A 25,281-nucleotide genomic window follows, 5' to 3' on the forward strand; every position below is an offset into this window, starting at 1 on the left:
TATCAAGCCCTTGACAAGGTGGATAAGATGAGCTAGTTCAGGACTACTGCTCATCATTAAGCCCTTGACAAGGTGGATAAGATGAGCTAGTTCAGGACTACTGCTCATTATCAAGCCCTTGACAAGGTGGATAAGATGAGCTAGTTCAGGACTACTGCTCATCATCAAGCCCTTGACAAGGTGGATAAGATGAGCTAGTTCAGGACTACTGCTCATTATCAGGCCCTTGACAAGCTGGATAAGATGAGCTAGTTCAGGACTACTGCTCATTATCAAGCCCTTGACAAGCTGGATAAGATGAGCTAGTTCAGGACTACTGCTCATTATCAAGCCCTTGACAAGGTGGATAAGATGAGCTAGTTCAGGACTACTGCTTATCATCAAGCCCTTGACAAGGTGGATAAGATGAGCTAGTTCAGGACTACTGCTCATTATCAAGCCCTTGACAAGGTGGATAAGATGAGCTAGTTCAGGACTACTGCTCATTATCAAGCCCTTGACAAGGTGGATAAGATGAGCTAGTTCAGGACTACTGCTCATTATCAAAGTGGATAAGATGAGCTAGTTCAGGACTACTGCTCATTATCAAGGTGGATAAGATGAGCTAGTTCAGGACTACTGCTCATTATCAAGCCCTTGACAAGGTGGATAAGATGAGCTAGTTCAGGACTACTGCTCATTATCAAGCCCTTGACAAGGTGGATAAGATGAGCTAGTTCAGGACTACTGCTCATTATCAAGGTGGATAAGATGAGCTAGTTCAGGACTACTGCTCATTATCAAGCCCTTGACAAGGTGGATAAGATGAGCTAGTTCAGGACTACTGCTCATTATCAAAGTGGATAAGATGAGCTAGTTCAGGACTACTGCTCATTATCAAGGTGGATAAGATGAGCTAGTTCAGGACTACTGCTCATTGTCAAGCCCTTGACAAGGTGGATAAGATGAGCTAGTTCAGTACTACTGCTCATTATCAAGCCCTTGACAAGCTGGATAAGATGAGCTAGTTCAGTACTACTGCTCATTATAAAGCCCCTGACAAGGTGGATAAGATGAGCTAGTTCAGGACTACAACAAAATTGTGAAACATCTAAAACCTGCTTAGATGCTAGGATAGGCTAGTTGGTGTAACAGGTTCATAAACAGATTTCTTGGAACATCACACCATGCCTGAGACTGACACACCTCACAGTTACCTTACCCACCACACCGGGGCAGTCCAAGGAGAGGAGGCTAGCATCAAAATGAGACAACATTCACATGGTTTAAAACAGAGAGTGAGGAAGTTGAGCCTTGCCTATACATTTGGTGTTCAGGAGTGATTCCTGATAGTACCTTTAGTGGGTGGGTGTTTGGTATTGAGTAGGAGCGACTATGACAGTACCTGTAGTGGGTGTTTGGTATTGAGTGACTAAGAAAGTACCTGTAGTGGGTGTTTAAAGAGTATCTCTCTCTTGATCTCCTCTATGCGTTGTCTATCCTCCGTGTTGAGCTCCAGAGTTTCACAGTGCTGCCCCGACACCTTCAGCCTCAGCCACTCTGGGGGTTGACACAATCAGGGCAAGTTGGGATACAAACATCAACATGTAGGTTATAACCTGGGAATTATCTTTAATTAGCTTTAAAAAAATAATAATTAGTATTTATCCAGAGTGTCCCGGGAACAGTGGTGGAAAAAGTACCCAACTGTCATACTGCAGTAAAAGTAAAGATACCTTAATAGAAAACGACTCGAGTAAAAGTCACCCAGTAAAATACTACAAGAAAGAAAAAGTGTCAAACTATTTGGTTTTAAATATCCTTAGTATTTTTAAATATACTTAAATATATTTATATATTTAAAAGTAAATGTAATTGCTAAAATTTACTCAAGTATCAAAAGTAAAAGTAGGCTAAAAATCTTTTAAAATGGAGGTGGTCCCTGCACAGGGATAGCTCAGTGGAAATTTCAGAGCGCCACCTATAGTACTTGAGTAAAGTACTCGATAAAGCTCAAACGTTCATAAAAATACACATGCAAGGTACTGAATTAAAAGCTACACTCGTTGTGAATCTAGCCACCGAGTCAGATTTGTAAAATGCTTTTCGGCGAAAGCATGAGAAGCTATTATCTGATAGCATGCAACCCCCCAAAATACCAGCACGACACGTAAACAACAGATTTTGCGGTTGCCGGCACTACCCAAAACGCAGAAATAAAATATAAAACATTCATTACCTTGCACGAGCTTCTTTGTTGGCACTCCTATATGTCCCATAAACATCACAATTGGGTCTTTTTCCCGATTAAATCCGTCATTGTATACCCAAAATGTCATTTGCTGAAGACCAGTCTGATGCTGAGAAAAGTCCATTTACAAGACGCAACGTCACTTTTTAAAATTACAAAAGTCGCCTATAAACTTTTACAAATCACTTCAAACGACTTTTCTAAACCAACTTTAGGTATTAATAAACGTTAATGATGTATCAAATTGATTACGGGGCGATCTGTATTCGATAGCAGCAAGTCTGGAAATCATCGTCCATTTTTTCAGTTTCACAACATACTGTGATGCGCCTCAAGAAAGGAGGGGTCTATTCGTGTCGTAACCAAGGATAAATGAGTCAGAAATTGACAGCAATGGCGACATCGTGTGGAAGCTGTAGGCGTTTACAGGGGATCCTCATTTATTTTCTGTCGCCTTAAACAATACATTGAATGGCGGACGAATATTGTTTTTGTGTTTTTGGTAAACAGTTTTACCAGGGATTTTTACTCCTAAACACGTTCTGTTATAGCCACAGACCCGATTTAACCAGTTTTAGAGACTTCAGAGTGTTTTCTATCCACACATACTTATCATATGCATATACTATATTCCTGGCATGAGTAGCAGGACTTTGAAATGTTGCGCGATTTCTAACGAAAAGCTGCAACATTCGCATCATCCATAACAGTTTAAAAGTCCTGATATTAAGCAAACCAGACAGCAACGTGTTCTTGTTGTGTTTAATTTACAGACAGCCAGGGGCACTCTCCAACTCTCCAACTCTCCATTTACAAATGAATCATGTGTTTAGAGAGTCCGCCAGATAAGAGGCAGTAGGGATGACTGGGATGTTATTTTGAGTGCGTGAATTAGACCATTTTTCTGTCCTGATAAGCATTCAACATGGACGTCTGGGTTTCGGGGGAAAATGTATGGAGTAAAAAGTACTTCATTTTCTTCAAGAATGTAGGGAAGTAAAAATGGTCAAAAATTATAAATAGCAAAGTACAGATACCCAGAAAAACAACTGAAGTAGTACTTTCAAGAATTTTTACTTAAGTAATTTACACCACTGCCTGGGAAATAAATACAAAAATCAGAAATGCCCATTTAAAGTGTATAAAATCCCCAAAATGGTCACCAAGCCAAGGTTATCCTATTGCTGGCTTAGATGCACCACTATGTAAAAATACCTGCCCCCCCTACACTAACCACTAGTCTACCTACCGCCAGTACACAAACCACTAGGCTACCTGCCCCCCATACACACTAACGACTAGGCTAACTGCCGACTCTACACTCTAACCACTAGACTACCCTGCCTCCCCTACACTCTAACCACTAGGCTACCTGCTGCCCCTACACTCTAACCACTAGGCTACCTGCTGCCCCTACACTCTAACCACTAGGCTACCTGCCTCCCCTACACTCTAACCACTAGGCTACCTGCTGCCCCTACACTCTAACCACTAGGCTACCTGCTGCCCCTACACTCTAACCACTAGGCTACCTGCCTCCTCTACACTCTAACCACTAGGCTACCTGCCTCCCCTACAGTCTAACCACTAGGCTACCTGCCTCCCCTACACTCTAACCACTAGGCTACCTACCGCCCCTACACTCTAACCACTAGACTACCTACCGCCCCTACACTCTAACCACTAGGCTACCTACCTCCCCATAATGAGTATATCAGTTGGATATGACTTAGGGAGTTCCAGTATACTGTAAGCTTTGAGACATGCCTTTATTTGCATTAGCTTACTTTATTCCAGTCTGTTTATAATTCAGTTGATCTTAACTAAGGGGAGTTTTCCTCTGGGCTTTTTCTAGGCCCAATGGCTGTTTCCTCGTCTCCTCACGATGCTGCCGCCTGCCTTCACCACTGGTCTCAAACCCAGTTTAAATCAATACAGCTTACTGTTTCCTAGAAATCTGCTTTTTTTATTTCGGTTTCGGGATCATTTAACTTCAGTGATGTCGTACCAGACCAGGCCTCAGCTCACCGGGCTCGGGTCAGACCAGGCCTCAGCTCACCGGGCTTGGGTAAGACCAGGCCTCAGGCTTCAGGGCACCGGACTTGGGTCAGACCAGGCCTCAGCTCACCGGGCTTGGGTCAGACAAGGCCTCAGCTCACCGGGCTCGGGTCAGACAAGGCCTCAGCTCACCGGGCTTGGGTCAGCCAGGCAGCTCACCGGGCTTGGGTCAGACCAGGCCTCAGGCTTCAGGGCACCGGGCTTGGGTCAGACAAGGCCTAAGCTCACCGGGCTTGGGTCAGACAAGGCCTCAGCTCACCGGGCTTGGGTCAAACAAGGCCTCAGCTCACCGGGCTCGGGTCAGACAAGGCCTCAGCTCACCGGGCTTGGGTCAGACCAGGCCTCAGCTCACCGGGCTTGGGTCAGACAAGGCCTCAGCTCACCGGGCTTGGGTCAGACCAGGCAGCTCACCGGGCTTGGGTCAGACCAGGCCTCAGGCTTCAGGGCACCGGGCTTGGGTCAGACAAGGCCTCAGGCTTCAGCCCACCGGGCTAGGGTCAGACAAGGCCTAAGCTCACCGGGCTTGGGTCAAACAAGGCCTCAGCTCACCGGGCTCGGGTCAGACAAGGCCTCAGCTCACCAGGCTTGGGTCAGACAAGGCCTCAGCTCACCGGGCATGGGTCAGACCAGGCCTCAGCTCACCGGGCTTGGGTCAGACTAGGCCTCAGCTCACCGGGCTTGGGTCAGACCAGGCCTCAGCTCACCGGGCTTGGGTCAGACCAGGCCTCAGCTCACCGGGCTCGGGTCAGACAAGGCCTCAGCTCACCGGGCTTGGGTCAGACCAGGCCTCAGCTCACCGGGCTTGGGTCAGACAAGGCCTCAGCTCACCGGGCTTGGATCAGACCAGGCAGCTCACCGGGCTTGGGTCAGACCAGGCCTCAGGCTTCAGGGCACCGGGCTTGGGTCAGACAAGGCCTCAGGCTTCAGCCCACCGGGCTTGGGTCAGACAAGGCCTAAGCTCACCGGGCTTGGGTCAAACAAGGCCTCAGCTCACCGGGCTCGGGTCAGACAAGGCCTCAGCTCACCAGGCTTGGGTCAGACAAGGCCTCAGCTCACCGGGCTAAGGGTCAGACCAGGCAGCTCACCGGGCTTGGGTCAGACCAGGCCTCAGGCTTCAGGGCACCGGGCTTGGGTGAGACGAGGTCTCAGCTCAACTGGCTCGGGTCAAACAAGGCCTCAGCTCACCGGGCTTGGGTCAGACCAGGCCTCAGCTCACCGGGCTTGGGTCAGACAAGGCCTCAGCTCACCGGGCTTGGGTCAGACCAGGCAGCTCACCGGGCTTGGGTCAGACCAGGCCTCAGGCTTCAGGGCACCGGGCTTGGGTCAGACAAGGCCTCAGGCTTCAGCCCACCGGGCTTGGGTCAGACAAGGCCTAAGCTCACCGGGCTTGGGTCAAACAAGGCCTCAGCTCACCGGGCTCGGGTCAGACAAGGCCTCAGCTCACCAGGCTTGGGTCAGACAAGGCCTCAGCTCACCGGGCTTGGGTCAGACCAGGCCTCAGCTCACCGGGCTTGGGTCAGACTAGGCCTCAGCTCACCGGGCTTGGGTCAGACAAGGCCTAAGCTCACCGGGCTCGGGTCAGACCAGGCCTCAGCTCACCGGGCTCGGGTCAGACCAGGCCTCAGCTCACCGGGCTCGGGTCAGACCAGGCCTCAGCTCACCGGGCTCGGGTCAGACCAGGCCTCAGCTCACCGGGCTTGGGTCAAACAAGGCCTCAGCTCACCGTGCTTGGGTCAGACCAGGCCTCAGCTCACCGGGCTTGGGTCAGACCAGGCCTTAGCTCACCGGGCTTGGGTCAGACCAGGCCTCAGCTCACCGGGCTTGGGTCAGACCAGGCCTCAGCTCACCGGGCTTGGGTCAGACCAGGCCTCAGCTTACCGGGCTTGGGTCAGACCAGGCCTCAGCTCACCGGGCTTGGGTCAAACAAGGCCTCAGCTCACCAGGCTTGGGTCAGACAAGGCCTCAGCTCACCGGGCTTGGGTCAGACCAGGCCTCAGCTCACCGGGCTTGGGTCAGACTAGGCCTCAGCTCACCGGGATTGGGTCAGACCAGGCCTCAGCTCACCGGGCTTGGGTCAGACCAGGCCTCAGCTCACCGGGCTTGGGTCAGACCAGGCCTCAGCTCACCGGGCTCGGGTCAGACAAGGCCTCAGCTCACCGGGCTTGGGTCAGACCAGGCCTCAGCTCACCGGGCTTGGGTCAGACAAGGCCTCAGCTCACCGGGCTTGGGTCAGACCAGGCAGCTCACCAGGCTTGGGTCAGACCAGGCCTCAGGCTTCAGGGCACCGGGCTTGGGTCAGACAAGGCCTCAAGCTTCAGCCCACCGGGCTTGGGTCAGACAAGGCCTAAGCTCACCGGGCTTGGGTCAAACAAGGCCTCAGCTCACCGGGCTCGGGTCAGACAAGGCCTCAGCTCACCAGGCTTGGGTCAGACAAGGCCTCAGCTCACCGGGCTCGGGTCAGACCAGGCAGCTCACCGGGCTTGGGTCAGACCAGGCCTCAGGCTTCAGGGCACCGGGCTTGGGTCAGACCAGGCCTCAGCTCACCGGGCTCGGGTCAGACAAGGCCTCAGCTCACCGGGCTTGGGTCAGACCAGGCCTCAGCTCACCGGGCTTGGGTCAGACAAGGCCTCAGCTCACCGGGCTTGGGTCAGACCAGGCAGCTCACCGGGCTTGGGTCAGACCAGGCCTCAGGCTTCAGGGCACCGGGCTTGGGTCAGACCAGGCCTCAGCTTACCGGGCTTGGGTCAGAGCAAGATCAAATTTTCAGTTCTTAAACTGCATTCGGGTCTCGTGTTCAGTCCGGCAGTTTCAATTATGTGTGTGCTTGGAACTGAGAGCGACTCTGTGTAAAGTAAATACACTGAAGGCTTCTACCTGGTGGGATAATGTGCCAATCTGCTTCTACCTGGTGGGATAATGTGCCAATCTGCTTCTACCTTGTGGGATAATGTGCCAATCTGCTTCTACCTGGTGGGATAATGTGCCAATCTGCTTCTACCTGGTGGAATAATGTGCCAATCTGCTTCTACCTGGTGGGATAATGTGCCAATCTGCTTCTACCTAGTGGGATAATGTGCCAATCTGCTTCTACCTGGTGGGATAATGTGCCAATCTGCTTCTACCTGGTGGGATAATGTGCCAATCTGCTTCTACCTGGTGGGATAATGTGCCAATCTGCTTCTACCTGGTGGGATAATGTGCCAATCTGCTTCTACCTGGTGGGATAATGTGCCAATCTGCTTCTACCTGGTGGGATAATGTGCCAATCTGCTTCTACCTGGTGGGATAATGTGCCAATCTGCTTCTACCTGGTGGGATAATGTGCCAATCTGCTTCTACCTGGTGGGATAATGTGCCAATCTGCTTCTACCTGGTGGGATAATGTGCCCATCTGCTTCTACCTGGTGGGATAATGTGCCAATCTGCTTCTACCTGGTGGGATAATGTGCCAATCTGCTTCTACCTGGTGGGATAATGTGCCAATCTGCTTCTACCTGGTGGAATAATGTGCCAATCTGCTTCTACCTGGTGGGATAATGTGCCAATCTGCTTCTACCTGGTGGGATAATGTGCCAATCTGTTTCTACCTGGTGGGATAATGTGCCAATCTGTTTCTACCTGGTGGGATAATGTGCCAATCTGTTTCTACCTGGTGGGATAATGTGCCAATCTGTTTCTACCTGGTGGGATAATGTGCTAATCTGCTTCTACCTGGTGGGATAATGTGCCAATCTGCTTCTACCTGGTGGGATAATGTGCCAATATGCTTCTACCTGGTGGGATAATGTGCCAATCTGTTTCTACCTGGTGGGATAATGTGCCAATCTGTTTCTACCTGGTGGGATAATGTGCCAATCTGCTTCTACCTGTTGGGATAATGTGCCAATCTGCTTCTACCTGTTGGGATAATGTGCCAATCTGCTTCTACCTGTTGGGATAATGTGCCAATCTGCTTCTACCTGGTGGGATAATGTGCCAATCTGCTTCTACCTGGTGGGATAATGTGCCAATCTGCTTCTACCTGGTGGGATAATGTGCCAATCTGTTTCTACCTGGTGGGATAATGTGCCAATCTGCTTCTACCTGGTGGAATAATGTGCCAATCTGCTTCTACCTGGTGGGATAATGTGCCAATCTGCTTCTACCTGGTGGGATAATGTGCCAATCTGCTTCTACCTGGTGGGATAATGTGCCAATCTGCTGCTGCTCATACTGTGGAGTTGCATTAGTGCCACATTGGGGAAAATATTAGCATACATTTTTTTTGAGGGGGGGGGGGGGGGTGTAAAGTGTTCCCGGGACAGTTACCGGTGTTAATCCCTACCCAATACTTGTGGTAAGCAGACCCTAGGTAGGTACTATTAGTGCATCACACTCTCAAATGGAGCCCTATTCCCTACTCAGTGTCCCTACGTTTGCTCAGAGCCCAATAGGCCCTGGTCAAAAATAGTGCACTACAGAATAGGGCTCCATTTGGGTCGAAACCTTGGTAGTGGGTTAGTTACTGACCTCTGGCTCTGCTTTCCTCCAGGTCTGCTGTGGCGGTACTGGCTCGGCTGGACAGGGACGCCACCGTGGCTGGGGACTCATTCTGGAGCAGCCTGGCTACCCTGGCTGCTAGTGAACTGCTGCTGCTGCCACCATCACTCAGAGCATCTCCACCCTGATCCCCACCGTGGGCCGGCTCAGACAGACCTCCACACCCCTGCTCAGAGCCCACGGGACAGGAGGACGAAGAGGACAAAGAGCTTCCCTCTTCTGGAGCCATCTGCACTTCTGGGTTTCCTCCTCCCACTGGTGTTGTTGGAGCCTGCTGCAGCTTGCCAACGCCAGCATCACCCAATGAGGGACCAGGTTGGCTGACCGGCATAACTGACAACAGCACAGGGCCAATCCGCGTGTCCGAGAGGCCAGCACTGCAGCCCTCAGGCTCCGCTCTCCGCACAGATTCGGTCAGGAGGAAGGTAGAGCTACTGCCAGAGATGTCCTGTGGTGGTCTCCCATAATGCTCTCTGTGCTCAGAACTGTCCTGTGGTTGTCTCCCATAATGCTCTCTGTGCTCAGAACTGTCCTGTGGTGGTCTCCCATAATGCTCTCTGTCTTCAGAACTGTCATGTGATCTCCCATGATGCTCTTGGTCTTCAGAACTGTCATGTGATCTCCCATGATGCTCTCTGTCTTCAGAACTGTCCCCTGGTCTTCCATGATGCTCTCTGTCTTCAGAACTGTCCCTTGGTCTTCCATGATGCTCTCTGTCCTGTAGTAGTCTCCCAGACTCCTCTCTGGCGGGTGTGGACTGATGCTCTGCTTCTCTGGTTAGCCTGACATGACCTTCCCTGTTGTAGGCAGAGCTCTCCCTCTCCTTATCCCTCTTCCTAACTGCCGGCAGCATGGAGTCAGAGGAGGAGCGGGCCCAAAGCAAGGAGGAGTGACTCCTTGGGTCCCCCACCCCGGCCCCACCAGAGGAGGAGGTGAAGGAGGAGTCCTGGAATACCTCCATCTTCCTCCTGAGAGAGAGGAGCAGGATGTCGTCGTCAGAGTGGAGGAGGTGGGAGGAGGCGCCAGAGGTGGAGGACCCACCAGACACAATGTTTTCAGCCCGGCCCAGCAGAAGCCTAATGTCCTGCAGAGTCTGGGAGCCTACGAAGGAATCATCAGGATTACTACGATCAATGGTGGTGTTAACCTGGGGACAGGACGCTACTGCACTGTCTCTGTCCATGTCTCTGTTCCTGTATAAACTGTCTCTGTCTTCCTCTTTGTAGTGAGATAAGCTGTTTTTGACCCTGTCTCTGTACTGAGATAAGCTGTCAGCACTGGACTCAAGCCCCCCTGCCAACTCTATAGCAGCCTGGGTAGAGACATTCACTCTGCTGTCTCTCTGATGTTGCTCAGTGGACTGTAGGTCCGGAAGCAAGCCAGGGTACTTTTTATTTTTGGACTCTGGTGCAGGGAGCTGGTAGATGTGGAGGTCAAGGGGCTGGGTGGACTGTGGTGCAGGGGAGGATGGCTGGAGGCAGTGAGGATCCTGCTGGGAGTCCTGGAGCACTGTGTTCTCCACTGAGATATCCAGGGGGCAGAGGGCCATCCTCAGACTGCCCTGGCTGGGAGACCTGTCTCTGTCTGGTCCCAGAGAGGGGGACAGGCAGCTCCTGGTGTTCTCTGCCTGGCTCCTTATGGGATGGAGATGGAGGCTGTCCACACTGAGAGGTAGAGACATGCTTGAGGCCACAGACAGCAGGCTGGACCTGGAGAACTCTCCTTTATGAGGGCTGTCGCCTGGGAACACCACGGGAGAGAAGAGGATGTTACTTGGGTCTAATCTTGAATGCTGATTGGTTAAAACCGCATTTCAGACAGTGTCTACCGGCTAAATCTATGATGTTAAAATGCCTATTTACTCTGTTCCATCTGACTGTACAATCCACTGTCTCATCAGCCCAGCCAGGCAATTTATAAACTTGATCTCCACTATATGGAGACGAAGGTCAACTAGTTTGAAGTGTTTCCAGATTCAGTTTGAAGTGATTGTGTTAGCTGTGTTGTTGGCTAGCTCCTCTGAACAAGTGTCCTGATGAGAGAACATATTTTCTCTGCCAGGTGAAATTGCGCCTCATTCGCTCATTGTTATGGATCCAAATAAATGTCACTAGAAAACAGCTTCAACAAATACAGCAACTTTGTTGTTATTCTGGCTACGCTGTTTGACGTGACTGTAAGTTAGCTGTAGTTGGCTAGCTGGCAAGGGATAAGAACGTTGCCAGCCAGTCTGGCAATGGAACATTTAGAACCAACGACTGGGTCGGGTCCATAGTTACAGAACATTTAGAACCAACGACTGGGTCGCGTCCATAGTTACAGAACATTTAGACTGAACGACTGGGTCGCGTCCATAGTTACAGAACATTTAGAACCAACGACTGGGTCGCGTCCATAGATACAGAACAACAAGACTGAACGACTGGGTCTCGTCCATAGATACAGAACATTTAGACTGAACGACTGGGTCGCGTCCATAGATACAGAACATTTAGAACCAACGACTGGGTCGCGTCCATAGATACAGAACATTTAGAACCAACGACTGGGTCGCGTCCATAGATACAGAACATTTAGAACCAACGACTGGGTCGCGTCCATAGATACAGAACATTTAGACTGAACGACTGGGTCGCGTCCATAGATACAGAACATTTAGAACCAACGACTGGGTCGCGTCCATAGATACAGAACATTTAGAACCAACGACTGGGTCGCGTCCATAGATACAGAACAACAAGACTGAACGACTGGGTCTCGTCCATAGATACAGAACAACAAGACTGAACGACTGGGTCTCGTCCATAGATACAGAACAACAAGACCGAACGACTGGGTCGTGTCTCTGGCAACTGAACCAATAGAACGAACGACCAGCTGGCTTGGGAAGCAACCCTATATTTGTTTCAGGACTATTTCTGGTGGAAGGATGAAATAATGAGAATAAATTCATAACACTGACCTTTAGGATGGCTACCCACCTACCTACCTACCTACCTACCTACCTACCTACCTACCTACCTACCATCAGAAGGCTGTCATTTAGGATGGGTTACCTACCTACCATCAGAAGACTGTCCTTTAGGATGGTTACCTACCTACCATCAGAAGGCTGTCCTTTAGGATGGGTACCTACCTACCTACCTACCAACCTACCTACCTACCTACCTACCATCAGAAGGCTGTCATTTAGGATGGGTTCCCTACCTACCATCAGAAGGCTGTCCTTTAGGATGGGTTCCCTACCTACCATCAGAAGACTGTCCTTTAGGATGGTTACCTACCTACCATCAGAAGACTGTCCTTTAGGATGGTTACCTACCTACCTACCTACCATCAGAAGACTGTCCTTTAGGATGGGTACCTACCTACCATCAGAAGGCTGTCATTTAGGATGGGTACCTACCTACCTACCTACCATCAGAAGGCTGTCCTTTAGGATGGTTACCTACCTACCATCAGAAGGCTGTCATTTAGGATGGGTACCTACCTACCTACCATCAGAAGGCTGTCCTTTAGGATGGGTTCCCTACCTACCTACCTACCATCAGAAGGCTGTCTTTGGGATGGGTTCCCTACCTACCTACCATCAGAAGACTGTCCTTCAGGATGGTTCCCTACCTACCTACCATCAGAAGGCTGTCCTTTAGGATGGGTTACCTACCTACCATCAGAAGGCTGTCCTTTAGGATGGGTTCCCTACCTACCATCAGAAGACTGTCCTTTAGGATGGGTTACCTACCTACCTACCTACCATCAGAAGACTGTCCTTTGGGATGGTTCCCTACCTACCATCAGAAGACTGTCCTTTAGGATGGTTCCCTACCTACCTACCATCAGAAGGCTGTCCTTTAGGATGGGTTACCTACCTACCTACCTACCATCAGAAGACTGTCCTTTAGGATGGGTTACCTACCTACCTACCTACCTACCATCAGAAGACTGTCCTTTAGGATGGTTCCCTACCTACCTACCATCAGAAGGCTGTCCTTTAGGATGGGTTACCTACCTACCACCAGAAGACTGTCCTTTAGGATGGGTTACCTACCTACCATCAGAAGGCTGTCCTTTAGGATGGGTACCTACCTACCATCAGAAGGCTGTCTTTAGGATGGGTTACCTACCTACCTACCTACCATCAGATGACTGTCCTTTAGGATGGTTCCCTACCTACCTACCATCAGAAGACTGTCCTTTAGGATGGGTACCTACCTACCTACCATCAGAAGGCTGTCTTTGGGATGGGTTCCCTACCTACCTACCATCAGAAGGCTGTCCTTTAGGATGGGTTACCTACCTACCTACCATCAGAAGGCTGTCATTTAGGATGGGTACCTACCTACCTACCTACCATCAGAAGACTGTCCTTCAGGATGGGTACCTACCTACCTACCATCAGAAGGCTGTCTTTGGGATGGGTTCCCTACCTACCTACCATCAGAAGACTGTCCTTCAGGATGGTTCCCTACCTACCATCAGAAGACTGTCCTTCAGGATGGTTCCCTACCTACCTACCATCAGAAGGCTGTCATTTAGGATGGTTCCCTACCTACCTACCTACCATCAGAAGACTGTCTTTGGGATGGGTTCCCTACCTACCTACCATCAGAAGGCTGTCTTTGGGATGGGTTCCCTACCTACCTACCATCAGAAGGATGTCCTTCAGGATGGTTCCCTACCTACCTACCTACCATCAGAAGGCTGTCTTTGGGATGGGTTACCTACCTACCTACCTACCTTCAGAAGGCTGTGTGCTCTTGGTTGGCGTGCCAGTGGCTGTGGATCCCTTTATGGTGCACAGATCAGTGGGAGAGAACTCTGGCTCTCTGATTGGCCCTCGAGGTCCAAAGGGATTGAGGATCGTAGAAGGAGATTGGTCGATCCCAAGGTTGTGAAGGTACATCTGCAGATCCGAATCAAAACAGTCATATACAGTGAATCCATGAGAATATATCATTGTATAGATATGGTGTTATTTTCAGATCAACAGAACAGCCAACATTGGACAGCATCCCTCCTCACATAAGTTGTAAAATTAGTCTTACCGGAATCCTTTCGTCAATGTTGAGCTCCCTCTCCCTGTGTGGTGAGGATGGTTTGGAGGACCAGTACGGGGCATAGTTATCCACCTCCAGACTGACCACAGAAGAAGAAGCAGCCCTGACGGGCACCTCAAAGTTCTGCCCGCTGTGGTCACTGTCCCGGGAGCTGGAGAGGACGTCTCGCTTTGATGACACGTTATTGAAGCGTCCCAGGCTGATGAAGGGAGAGGGCTCGGTTGGAGCGCCACTGGGCTGTTCAGGTCCACCTCCTGACTGAACCCTGTCTGACCCTGACCCTCCCCGGCTCCTCTCCAACTCCCTGGGCTGCCCTGTAGCACGCTCCTCCTCTGGCTGTGTCTGGCTGCTGTCCTGGTCAGTGTGTGTCTGTGCATGCTGAGCTCTCTGGATAGACGTGACCACTGTGTTGAGGGAGGAGTGGGACTGAGACCTGCCCATGGGGGATGGCCCTCCTACAGGCCCTGCTGTGTCCTCTCTCTCAGGAAGACCACTACCTGCTGCCTCCCCTCTGCTAGGGGAGGAGGGTCCAGATTCACACATGCTGAGGGTCTGGTTGCCTAGCTGTGGTTGAGTCAACATACGGGTCAGAGAGTCAGAGACTGCATCGTAGGCCTTCTGCTTGGGAGAGACCCCGGAGAAGCCCTGAAGAGACAAGTTGTCATAGAACGACATCTTGTTTGAACTTTGGTTGGCCTTCCAGGCATCAACCTTCTGTAGGTAGTTAAGACTGGGGAGAGAATGGTGGCTTCTTCCCGAGGGCTCCTGTACTGTCTCTCTGGCAGGCAGAGGGGGGTCCCGGACAGGGGTGGCTCTATCAGGCAGGGTGTCTACAGCAGGCTGGGGCGAGACTCTGGAGCCTGAGGAGCGCTGAGAGACCTCCATGTTAAAGGTGAGGGCAGACAGCTTGGTGCTGGATCTGACTGGAGCGTGGAGGAACACACCTGGGGTGGACTGGGACACGGGCTGGGGGAGAAGGCTCAGGAACGAGACGTCTGGTTCTGTGCCTGTCTGGTTCCCTGAGGACCAGAGGTCTCTCTCCCTATGGCCTCGCTCCACACTGAACCCTGCTGAAAACTGGGGCCCGACCCCAGCCCCTGGCCCTAACACACTGGCCCGTAGCCCTCTGGTCACGCTCAACCTCCCTTTGGCGGATCCAGTGGTTGAAACATTAGGTGCATTGGTGACAATGTCAGGTGTGTTGACTTCACTGTGTAAGGAGGGTATGGGCCCACGGCTGGTACCTCCCTGGGTCTCTGCTCCAGGCTCAGAGTCCAGACTCCTCTCTAGCTCCGAGCAGAGCTGCCTGCGGGACGCATTACTGCTTTCATCCGGCTGGCTGTTTAGGGAACGGATGGTGATGTTGGAAATTTCAGACATCCGTGAAGACTGTTTACTTTTGAGTTTCTCCGTCTTCTCAGGTGAGATGGATGCTCCTCCTTGAGGGCCTTCTCTTCTCCCTGTGACTGGCGGTGAGACGTCAGGCAGCAGCTCAGGTGAGACGTCAGGCAGCAGCTCAGGTGAGACGTCAGGCAGCGCTCTTTGGCTCACATCCCTCTCTTCTCTCAAGCCATCTGGTTTGGAAACACAGCGGTCACTCCTGGATTCTCCCCCAAAGAAGTTAGTCCTGTTGCGAGAGGTCTCAGAGGCAGAGGAGACGGCACTGCTGCTACCGCTGGGCATGCCAACGTCCTTCTGGAGCAGATCCAGCAGCTTTCTGACAGGGATGTCCCCGCTGAGGAACGAAGCGTTGTCGTCAGGGAGCGCGGCCAGAGGTCTGTCTGGGTCAAGGAGACTGGTACGTGTCTAGTGATCAGAATCAGAAACCGCCTTTATTCGCAAAGGACATTTACATATACACAGAATTTTACTTGGTGATATGGTAATGCCAGCATTAGAGAAAATATAGAGACATAATATAGATGGAGGAATTTACACAGTATACCATATATATATATATATATATATATATATATATAAAATTCTATATAATATAGATCTTCCCCCTCCCTGCCCCCGACCAGTACCCCAGAACGATGAGTCTTCTGCCCCTCGTTATCCCTGATGGTGGTTGGGTAGCGGTCCTCCCCTGGTTGTCCTAACCCGTCACCAGGGGACATGCTGTGTTCGGAGAGCGAGCAGCAGCTACTGGCCCTCTCCTCTGACCGAGACAGGGTGGAGGTGTGACCCAGAGGGTGCTGAGACAGAAAGCATAAATCGTACCAAACACAAAACAAACCAGCTATGGACACTAATTGGGGCAGCAGGTAGCCCCGAGATTAGAGCATCGGGCCAGTAGCTGAAAAGTCACTGGTTTGAATCCCAGAGCAGACAAGAGGAAAAATATGTCACTTGTGCCCTTCAGCAAGACACTTAACCCTAATTGCTTCAGGGGCGCTGGTGACAATGGTGACCCTGGCCCCATTACCTAGGGGTGTCTAAGGGGGAGTTGGGATATGCGAGAACCACATTTCCAATACACACTTGTACCAGTGTCTAACAGGACAAATATAAACACCTCCTAAATTATTATTATAATTGTCTTGTTGCTACCAGAACCACTAAACAATATCACCAGACAATGTTGATTTTCTGTATATTCTTTATTTCCTCTGACGGTGTTAGCTCTGTGTTCTGATGGTGTTGGCTTCATTTAGCTCTGTGATCTGGTGGTGTTAGCTCTGTGATCTGGTGGTGTTGGCTACATTTAGCTCTGTGATCTGGTGGTGTTAGCTCTGTGATCTGGTGGTGTTGGCTACATTTAGCTCTGTGATCTGGTGGTGTTGGCTACATTTAGCTCTGTGATCTGGTGGTGTTAGCTCTGTGATCTGGTGGTGTTGGCTTCATTTAGCTCTGTGATCTGGTGGTGTTGGCTACATTTAGCTCTGTGATCTGGTGGTGTTGGCTACATTTAGCTCTGTGATCTGGTGGTGTTGGCTTCATTTAGCTCTGTGATCTGGTGGTGTTGGCTACATTTAGCTCTGTGATCTGGTGGTGTTAGCTCTGTGATCTGGTGGTGTTGGCTACATTTAGCTCTGTGATCTGGTGGTGTTAGCTCTGTGATCTGGTGGTGTTGGCTACATTTAGCTCTGTGATCTGGTGGTGTTGGCTACATTTAGCTCTGTGATCTGGTGGTGTTAGCTCTGTGATCTGGTGGTGTTGGCTACATTTAGCTCTGTGATCTGGTGGTGTTAGCTCTGTGATCTGGTGGTGTTGGCTACATTTAGCTCTGTGATCTGGTAGTGTTGGCTACATTTAGCTCTGTGATCTGGTGGTGTTAGCTCTGTGATCTGGTGGTGTTGGCTACATTTAGCTCTGTGATCTGGTGGTGTTGGCTACATTTAGCTCTGTGATCTGGTGGTGTTAGCTCTGTGATCTGGTGGTGTTGGCTACATTTAGCTCTGTGATCTGGTGGTGTTGGCTACATTTAGCTCTGTGATCTGGTGGTGTTGGCTACATTTAGCTCTGTGATCTGGTGGTGTTAGCTCTGTGATCTGGTGGTGTTGGCTACATTTAGCTCTGTGATCTGGTGGTGTTGGCTCTGTGATCTGGTGGTGTTGGCTCTGTGATCTGGTGGTGTTGGCTCTGTGATCTGGTGGTGTTAGCTCTGTGATCTGGTGGTGTTAGCTCTGTGATCTGGTGACGTTAGCTCCATTTGGCAGGCTAGCACAGTAAGAGGGACAAGAAGTAGCAAGCATTGCATAACTACATCAGCTGACCTCAGACAGGGTGGAGTTGTAGGCCAGAGGATGCTGGGACAGAGAGGAATGCTGAGGGACAGACGGCTGGACAACGCCGCTGCTGCCCTTCTTGGCCTGTGGTATCAGAAACCTCTCGGAGGCTACAGACACGTCTGGAGACCCCCTGACAAGACAAACAGGAGACGTGCATAACACAAGCACGGGTTACTTTTCAATAACCTAAAACTATTCATGCTGATATAGTGACCGTTGTTCCTTATAGTAATGAAACTATTATTTTAATAAACAGTTTTATTTTCTAATGAAGAAAGCGTTACCTTAAAGGGGCAAACTCTAAGTCTGTTGTTTGTTGGAAGAGAGAGTATCCCGAGAAGTCATACTCTGGTAGCAGAGCAAGGGCAGGTGACAGACGACTGTCCTGAAATTCTAATGAAAAAATAATAATAATCAACATATTAAAAACAACGACATGTATTACAATGTTATCTCTATCATTGCTGGTGATTAATAATTCATCTGCGAGACCCACGTTACAAAACATAACAGAACGGTTGTTTTATGACAAGACACAGACAGACAGCTAGTTTCAAAGAGCAACATCTGTCATCTAGTTGTTGGAGTTGCCAGTGCCTTGTCATGTTGAAAGTGTGTCTGTACGTATGGTTGGCACAGTGCAGAGACTGACCCTCCAAAGCACGGTGGACTAGTGTCTTACCCAGACCCAGGAACTGACTCCTGTCCTCTTCTGCTGGGAGATGGAACCATGACTCAGTCCTCTGAAACTTAGAAGGAAAAAAACAAAAAACAAAACACCAACTCCTGAATAAAACCGCAACATCACAGAATAAAACAGTACCTCTTCAAACAACAAATGTTCAGAACATAGGAGCATTAGCATTAGCATTAGCATTGGCATTAGCATTAGCATTAGCATTGGCATTAGCATTAGCATTGGCATTAGCATTAGCATTGGCATTAGCATTGGCATTAGCATTGTGGATCATAGACAGCAGCTGGATTTACTTCCCATCTACTCGGTGACAGACCTGAGGGTGACAGCTCCAGCAACCTAATTAGCTGAAAAGTTATGTTGACTGGCTAGTAAGCTAGCCCTTGGCCATGACTCTCAGTTCGATTACATTATACACAACAGTAATTCTGTAGGGGATAATATATATATACTTTTTATTTTATTTTTTATAAAAGAGCCCCAACACTCGGTTTGAACATTAACATGCATCGCTTCTGGAACAGTTTTGGAAACACAGGAAGGTCCTTATTTGTATGTTGTATTTATTATAGATCCCCATTAGTTCCTGCCAAGACAGCAGCTACTCTTCCTGGGGTTTATTATGGATCCCCATTAGTTCCTGCCAAGGCAGCAGCTACTCTTCCTGGGGTTTATTATGGATCCCCATTAGTTCCTGTCAAGACAGCAGCTACTCTTCCTGGGGTTTATTATGAATCCCCATTAGTTCCTGCCAAGACAGCAGCTACTCTTCCTGGGGTTTATTATGGATCCCCATTAGTTCCTGTCAAGACAGAAGCTACTCTTCCTGGGGTTTATTATGGATCCCCATTAGTTCCTGCCAAGGCAGCAGCTACTCTTCCTGGGGTTTATTATGGATCCCCATTAGTTTCTGTCAAGGCAGCAGCTACTCTTCCTGGGGTTTATTATGGATCCCCATTAGTTCCTGTCAAGGCAGCAGCTACTCTTCCTGGGGTTTATTATGGATCCCAATTAGTTCCTGCCAAGGCAGCAGCTACTCTTCCTGGGGTTTATTATGGATCCCCATTAGTTCCTGCCAAGGCAGCAGCTACTCTTCCTGGGGTTTATTATGGATCCCCATTAGTTCCTGTCAAGGCAGCAGCTACTCTTCCTGGGGTTTATTATGGATCCCCATTAGTTCCTGTCAAGGCAACAGCTACTCTTCCTGGGGTTTATTATGGATCCCCGTTAGTTCCTGCCAAGGCAGCAGCTACTCTTCCTGGGGTTTATTATGGATCCCCATTAGTTCCTGTCAAGGCAGCAGCTACTCTTCCTGGGGTTTATTATGGATCCCCATTAGTTCCTGTCAAGGCAGCAGCTACTCTTCCTGGGGTTTATTATGGATCCCCATTAGTTCCTGTCAAGGCAGCAGCTACTCTTCCTGGGGTTTATTATGGATCCCCATTAGTTCCTGTCAAGGCAGCAGCTACTCTTCCTGGGGTTTATTATGAATCCCCATTAGTTCCTGTCAAGGCAGCAGCTACTCTTCCTGGGGTTTATTATGGATCCCCATTAGTTCCTGACAAGGCAGCAGCTACTCTCCCTGGGGTTTATTATGGATCCCCATTAGTTCCTGACAAGGCAGCAGCTACTCTCCCTGGGGTTTATTATGGATCCCCATTAGTTCCTGCCAAGGCAGCAGCTACTCTTCCTGGGGTTTATTATGGATCCCCATTAGTTCCTGTCAAGGCAGCAGCTACTCTTCCTGGGGTTTATTATGGATCCCTATTAGTTCCTGACAAGGCAGCAGCTACTCTTCCTGGGGTTTATTATGGATCCCCATTAGTTCCTGTCAAGGCAGCAGCTACTCTTCCTGGGGTTTATTATGGATCCCCATTAGTTCCTGTCAAGGCAGCAGCTACTCTTCCTGGGGTTTATTATGGATCCCTATTAGTTCCTGACAAGGCAGCAGCTACTCTTCCTGGGGTTTATTATGGATCCCCATTAGTTCCTGCCAAGGCAGCAGCTACTCTTCCTGGGGTTTATTATGGATCCCCATTAGTTCCTGCCAAGGCAGCAGCTACTCTTCCTGGGGTTTATTATGGATCCCCATTAGTTCCTGCCAAGGCAGCAGCTACTCTTCCTGGGGTTTATTATGGATCCCCATTAGTTCCCGACAAGGCAGCAGCTACTCTTCCTGGGGTTTATTATGGATCCCCATTAGTTCCTGTCAAGGCAGCAGCTACTCTTCCTGGGGTTTATTATGGATCCCCATTAGTTCCTGCCAAGACAGCAGCTACTCTTCCTGGGGTTTATTATGGATCCCCATTAGTTCCTGCCAAGGCAGCAGCTACTCTTCCTGGGGTTTATTATGGATCCCCATTAGTTCCTGCCAAGGCAGCAGATACTCTTCCTGGGGTTTATTATGGATCTCCATTAGTTCCTGCCAAGGCAGCAGCTACTCTTCCTGGAGTTTATTATGGATCCCCATTAGTTCCTGCCAAGGCAGCAGCTACTCTTCCTGGGGTTTATTATGGATCCCCATTAGTTCCTGCCAAGGCAGCAGCTACTCTTCCTGGGGTTTATTATGGATCCCCATTAGTTCCTGCCAAGGCAGCAGCTACTCTTCCTGGGGTTTATTATGGATCCCCATTAGTTCCTGCCAAGGCAGCTGCGACTCTTCCTGGGGTTTATTATGGATCCCCATTAGTTCCTGCCAAGGCAGCAGCTACTCTTCCTGGGGTTTATTATGGATCCCCATTAGTTCCTGCCAAGGCAGCAACTACTCTTCCTGGGGTTTATTATGGATCCCCATTAGTTCCTGCCAAGGCAGCAGCTACTCTTCCTGGGGTTTATTATGGATCCCCATTAGTTCCTGTCAAGGCAGCAGCTACTCTCTTCCTGGGGTCCAGCAAAATTAAGGCAGTTTTACAATTTTAAAAACATTACAATACATTTACAACAGATTTCACAACACACTGAGTGTGTGGCCTCTGGCCACTACTCCACTACCACATATCTACAACACTAAATCCATGTGTACGTGTGTGTATAGTGTGTATGTTATTGTGTGTGTCTGTCTGTGCTGTGTGTGTCTCTTCACAGTCCCCACTGCTCCATAAGGTGTATTTGAATATTATTTTTATTTATTTTTTATCTAATTGTATTGCTTGTATCAGGTACCTGATGTGGAATAGAGTTCCATGTAGTCATGTCTCTATGTTGTACTGTGCACCTCCCTTAGTCTGTTCTGAACTTGGGGACTGTGAAGAGACCTCTTGTGGGGTAGTCAGGGTGTCTGAGCTGTGTGCTAGTAGTTCAAACAGACAGCTCGGTGAATTCAACATGTCAATAGCTCTCACAAATGCAAGTAGTGATGAAGGCAGAGAGATTGACATGCATATTATTAATGTTAGCTCTTTGTGAACATCCAAGGGCCAAGCGTGTTGCCCTGTTCAAAATCAAATAGTTCTGAGCAAATCTTCTCTAGTCCCTCATTCTAGCACCTGACCACACCACTGAACTGTAGTCCAGGTGTGACAAAACTAGGGCCTGTAGGATCTGCCTTGTTGATAGTACTGTTAAGAAGGTAGAAACTAGGGCCTGTAGGACCTGCCTTGTTGATAGTGTTGCTAAGAAGGCAGAGTAGCGCTTTATTATGGACAGACTTCTCCCCATCTTAGCTACTGTTGTATCAATATGTTTTGACCATGACAGTTCAGGGTCACAATCCAGGGTTACTCCAAGCAGTTTAGTCACCTCAACTTGCTCAATTTCTACATCATCTTTCATATCGGCAAGAATTTGTAAAACAATTAAATAAATAAAAAGGTGACATTGATACACACATTTATAGGGTTAGTGTTCCCACACGGCCATATCTCCATGTTACAGCGCATGTTTACGGAAGACAGAGGGACCACATGATCGAATTAGCTATCTGTCTTGCGTGCTCCTAACACTTGTGTGTAACAGAAGGCCACCAGAAACGTGTTCACTAAAGAAATACTGTCGGCTGCCACTGTGATAAAGCCGGTTAACACGGTATATACAGGAAGTGTATACTTTTCATTTGTGAATTTATGTTGATGTGATATGGAAGTAAAAGGGCTTTATGTTTCTAGAAGCGTATCGCAATTGAGAAGCGATTCAAGTTTAGATGGAGCATTTGACTGTTAGATCCAGTCTACCTGTGAAAATAAGTTTTGTTTGCTTGTTACTGTATCTTAATTAACGTTACTAACTACCTATTAGGTTTGAGTGGTTAGGGAAAACCTATTTGGGCAAAGCAGGCAAGAATAAATGTAGCTAATCTACTTAATGTTTCTGTAGAAAACCCACACCACTGTGCTCCTTGTTCTATGTGACTGTACTAATGTAACGTTAGCCATGTTACTGGTAACTAAGTTAGCTGTGTTACTGGTAGCTACGTTAGCCGTGTTACTGGTAGCTACGTTAGCCGTGTTACTGGTAGCTACGTTAGCCGTGTTACTGGTAACTAAGTTAGCCGTGTTACTGGTAACTAAGTTAGCCGTGTTACTGGTAACTAAGTTAGCCGTGTTACTGGTAACTAAGCTAGCCGTGTTACCGGTAACTACGTTAGCCGTGTTACCGGTAACTACGTTAGCCGTGTTACCGGTAACTAAGTTAGCCGTGTTACCGGTAACTAAGTTAGCCGTGTTACCGGTAACTAAGTTAGCCGTGTTACCGGTAACTAAATCAAATCCAATTTTATTTGTCACATACACATGGTTAGCAGATGTTAATGCGAGTGTAGCGAAATGCTTGTGCTTCTAGTTCCGACAATGCAGTAATAACCAACGAGTAATCTAGCTAACAATTCCAAAACTACTACCTTATACACATAAGTGTAAAGGGATAAAGAATATGTACATAAAGATATATGAATGAGTGATGGTACAGAGCGGCATAGGCAAGATGCAGTAGGTGGTATCGAGTACAGTATATACATATGAGATGAGTATGCAAACAAAGTGGCATAGTTTAAAGTGGCTAGTGATACATGTATTACATAAAGATGCAGTAGATGATATAGGGTACAGTATATACATATGAGATGAGTAATGTAGGGTATGTAAACAAAGTGGCATAGTTTAAAGTGGCTAGTGATACATGTATTACATAAAGATGCAGTAGATGATATAGAGTACAGTATATACGTATACATATGAGATAAGCTAGCCGTGTTACTGGTAACTAAGTTAACCGTGCTACTGGTAACTAAGTTAACCGTGCTACTGGTAACTAAGTTAACCGTGCTACTGGTAACTAAGTTAACCGTGTTACTGGTAACTAAGTTAACCGTGTTACTGGTAACTAAGTTAACCGTGTTACTGGTAACTAAGTTAACCGTGTTACTGGTAACTAAGTTAGCCGTGTTACTGGTAACTAAGTTAGCCGTGTTACTGGTAACTAAGTTCGCCATGTTACTGGTAGCTAAGCCAGCCGTGTTACAGGTAGCTAAACTAGCCATGTTACAGGTAGCTAAGTTAGCCATGTTACTGGTAGCTAAGCTAGCCACTTTACTGATAGCTAATGCTAATGTTAGCCATCTCGGTTAGATAACGTCGTTAGCTAGTTAACGTGAATCAAAAGGGGGTGGTTCCGCATTTGTCTCGGCTAAACTGTTATTTTTATACCTCGGTCGCCTGTAACTTTGCGCACAACAAAGATTGCCTGTTTATTGTAGCTAATACCACAAAATGAACACTTCTTACTCTGTTTACATCTGCCTCGTCTGCGGGAGAAGTTGACTCCTGAGGCTCCATGTTGCTGTTGTCTCGGAGCCAGGGACGCTTCGCTTCCTTCACAGTTCGTATCGAAGAGCGGTTGCTAAGATCCTTCACAGTTCGTATGGAAGAGCGGTTGCTAAGATCCTTCACAGTTCGTATCGAAGGGCGGTTGCTAAGGAAGCCCGCAAATCTTGAGCGGGAGATTCGCTGAAAAGGAACAAGAAACAAGTTTAAATCTGTGTCACTGCGACATCTAACGCAGTGGAAGAGCAAAAGCATGTAGAGGGTTGAATTATGAGTATTTCTAATTTAAAAAGAATCATTATTATATTAATTTATTTACAATGTTTGACATATATCTGTAATCGTATACTAAACACAACAAATATTTAGTGAAATAATGCCCGAAAGGACATTGTAGTTTTGAAGGTTGCTTCCACATTAACGTTAGCTGAAAGTCTCAACTTTTGACCAACAAGAAAAACATATTTGAGGCATAGCAATCTTTCATAGAAACATTATTTGTAGCTCTTTTATTTGATTTTAATTTGGTCAACAGTAGTAACCACGGAAGAATGGCCCAATAGTTAACTATTAGATGTGTTTGTTTGCTGACAGTCACGAGAACAATGCGCCCTTTTCAATGCGGCAGAAGTCGGTGAGTTGAGTCTGGATGGCCTGCAACAATGACAACAAACCGACACGTAGAGAATCGGACGTGGCTCGTTTCAGCTTCATCTCGTTATTGATACCATGTCTTGTTTTGAGGTGGTTTTGACTGATTTTCAAGTCAATGCTACATTTACAACTATAAGGCTGGTTTACAGTCCGCCTATCGACATCATAAACATTATATTGTCGTCCAACATCAAACTTGTCGCTGTCGTTATGAAAAAAGTATAAATACAAAACGGCAGCCTCTGCATGACATCAGCAGCCTGGTGCTCCAAATAGTAAACTGTCTCTAATTTAACACCAATAAACACATCTGTTTTAAAATGTATTCAGTAAATGCAAGCCAGGCAACTAAAAGCAATGTTTTGGTCTAGCCGGTATGGTGAGAACTTGATGAGATCAATTTGGTATGCGACGATATGAGGCCCCTGTTGGCAGAGATAGGCATGTTACACTGGGACACGTTTTAATATGGTGAAAAGCCTCTCATTTTACTATGGGTCCGTCGTGGTTCTGTGTAGCATAGTTATGCTAATATATTTGAGATCAGTATATTGCA

At 48.4% G+C, this 25,281-nt stretch overlaps 1 protein-coding gene across 4 annotated transcripts in view; it reads right to left on the reverse strand.

The window, feature by feature from the left end:
* alms1 (ALMS1 centrosome and basal body associated protein) overlaps window positions 1-24,250 on the reverse strand; it is an 82,631-nt gene extending 58,381 nt beyond the window's left edge. For all 4 annotated transcript variants that reach the window (XM_090221481.1, XM_090221480.1, XM_090221479.1 and 1 more), the window contains exons 1-9: window positions 24,033-24,250; window positions 18,301-18,367; window positions 17,903-18,011; window positions 17,604-17,748; window positions 15,912-16,082; window positions 13,873-15,690; window positions 13,565-13,730; window positions 8,798-10,567; window positions 1,424-1,539 (exon numbers count right to left, since the gene is read on the reverse strand). In XM_090221481.1, coding sequence (XP_090077607.1) covers window positions 1,424-1,539; window positions 8,798-10,567; window positions 13,565-13,730; window positions 13,873-15,690; window positions 15,912-16,082; window positions 17,604-17,748; window positions 17,903-18,011; window positions 18,301-18,367; window positions 24,033-24,083 — 4,413 coding nt within the window. In that variant the 5' untranslated portion in view covers window positions 24,084-24,250. The remainder of the gene's footprint in view (window positions 1-1,423; window positions 1,540-8,797; window positions 10,568-13,564; window positions 13,731-13,872; window positions 15,691-15,911; window positions 16,083-17,603; window positions 17,749-17,902; window positions 18,012-18,300; window positions 18,368-24,032) is intronic.
* Window positions 24,251-25,281: the final 1,031 nt, after the last annotated feature.

The sequence above is a fragment of the Oncorhynchus mykiss genome, chromosome 25, assembly GCF_057628025.1.
Source record: "Oncorhynchus mykiss isolate SJ-2025 chromosome 25, ASM5762802v1, whole genome shotgun sequence".
In the NCBI taxonomy this organism is placed as follows: domain Eukaryota; kingdom Metazoa; phylum Chordata; class Actinopteri; order Salmoniformes; family Salmonidae; genus Oncorhynchus; species Oncorhynchus mykiss.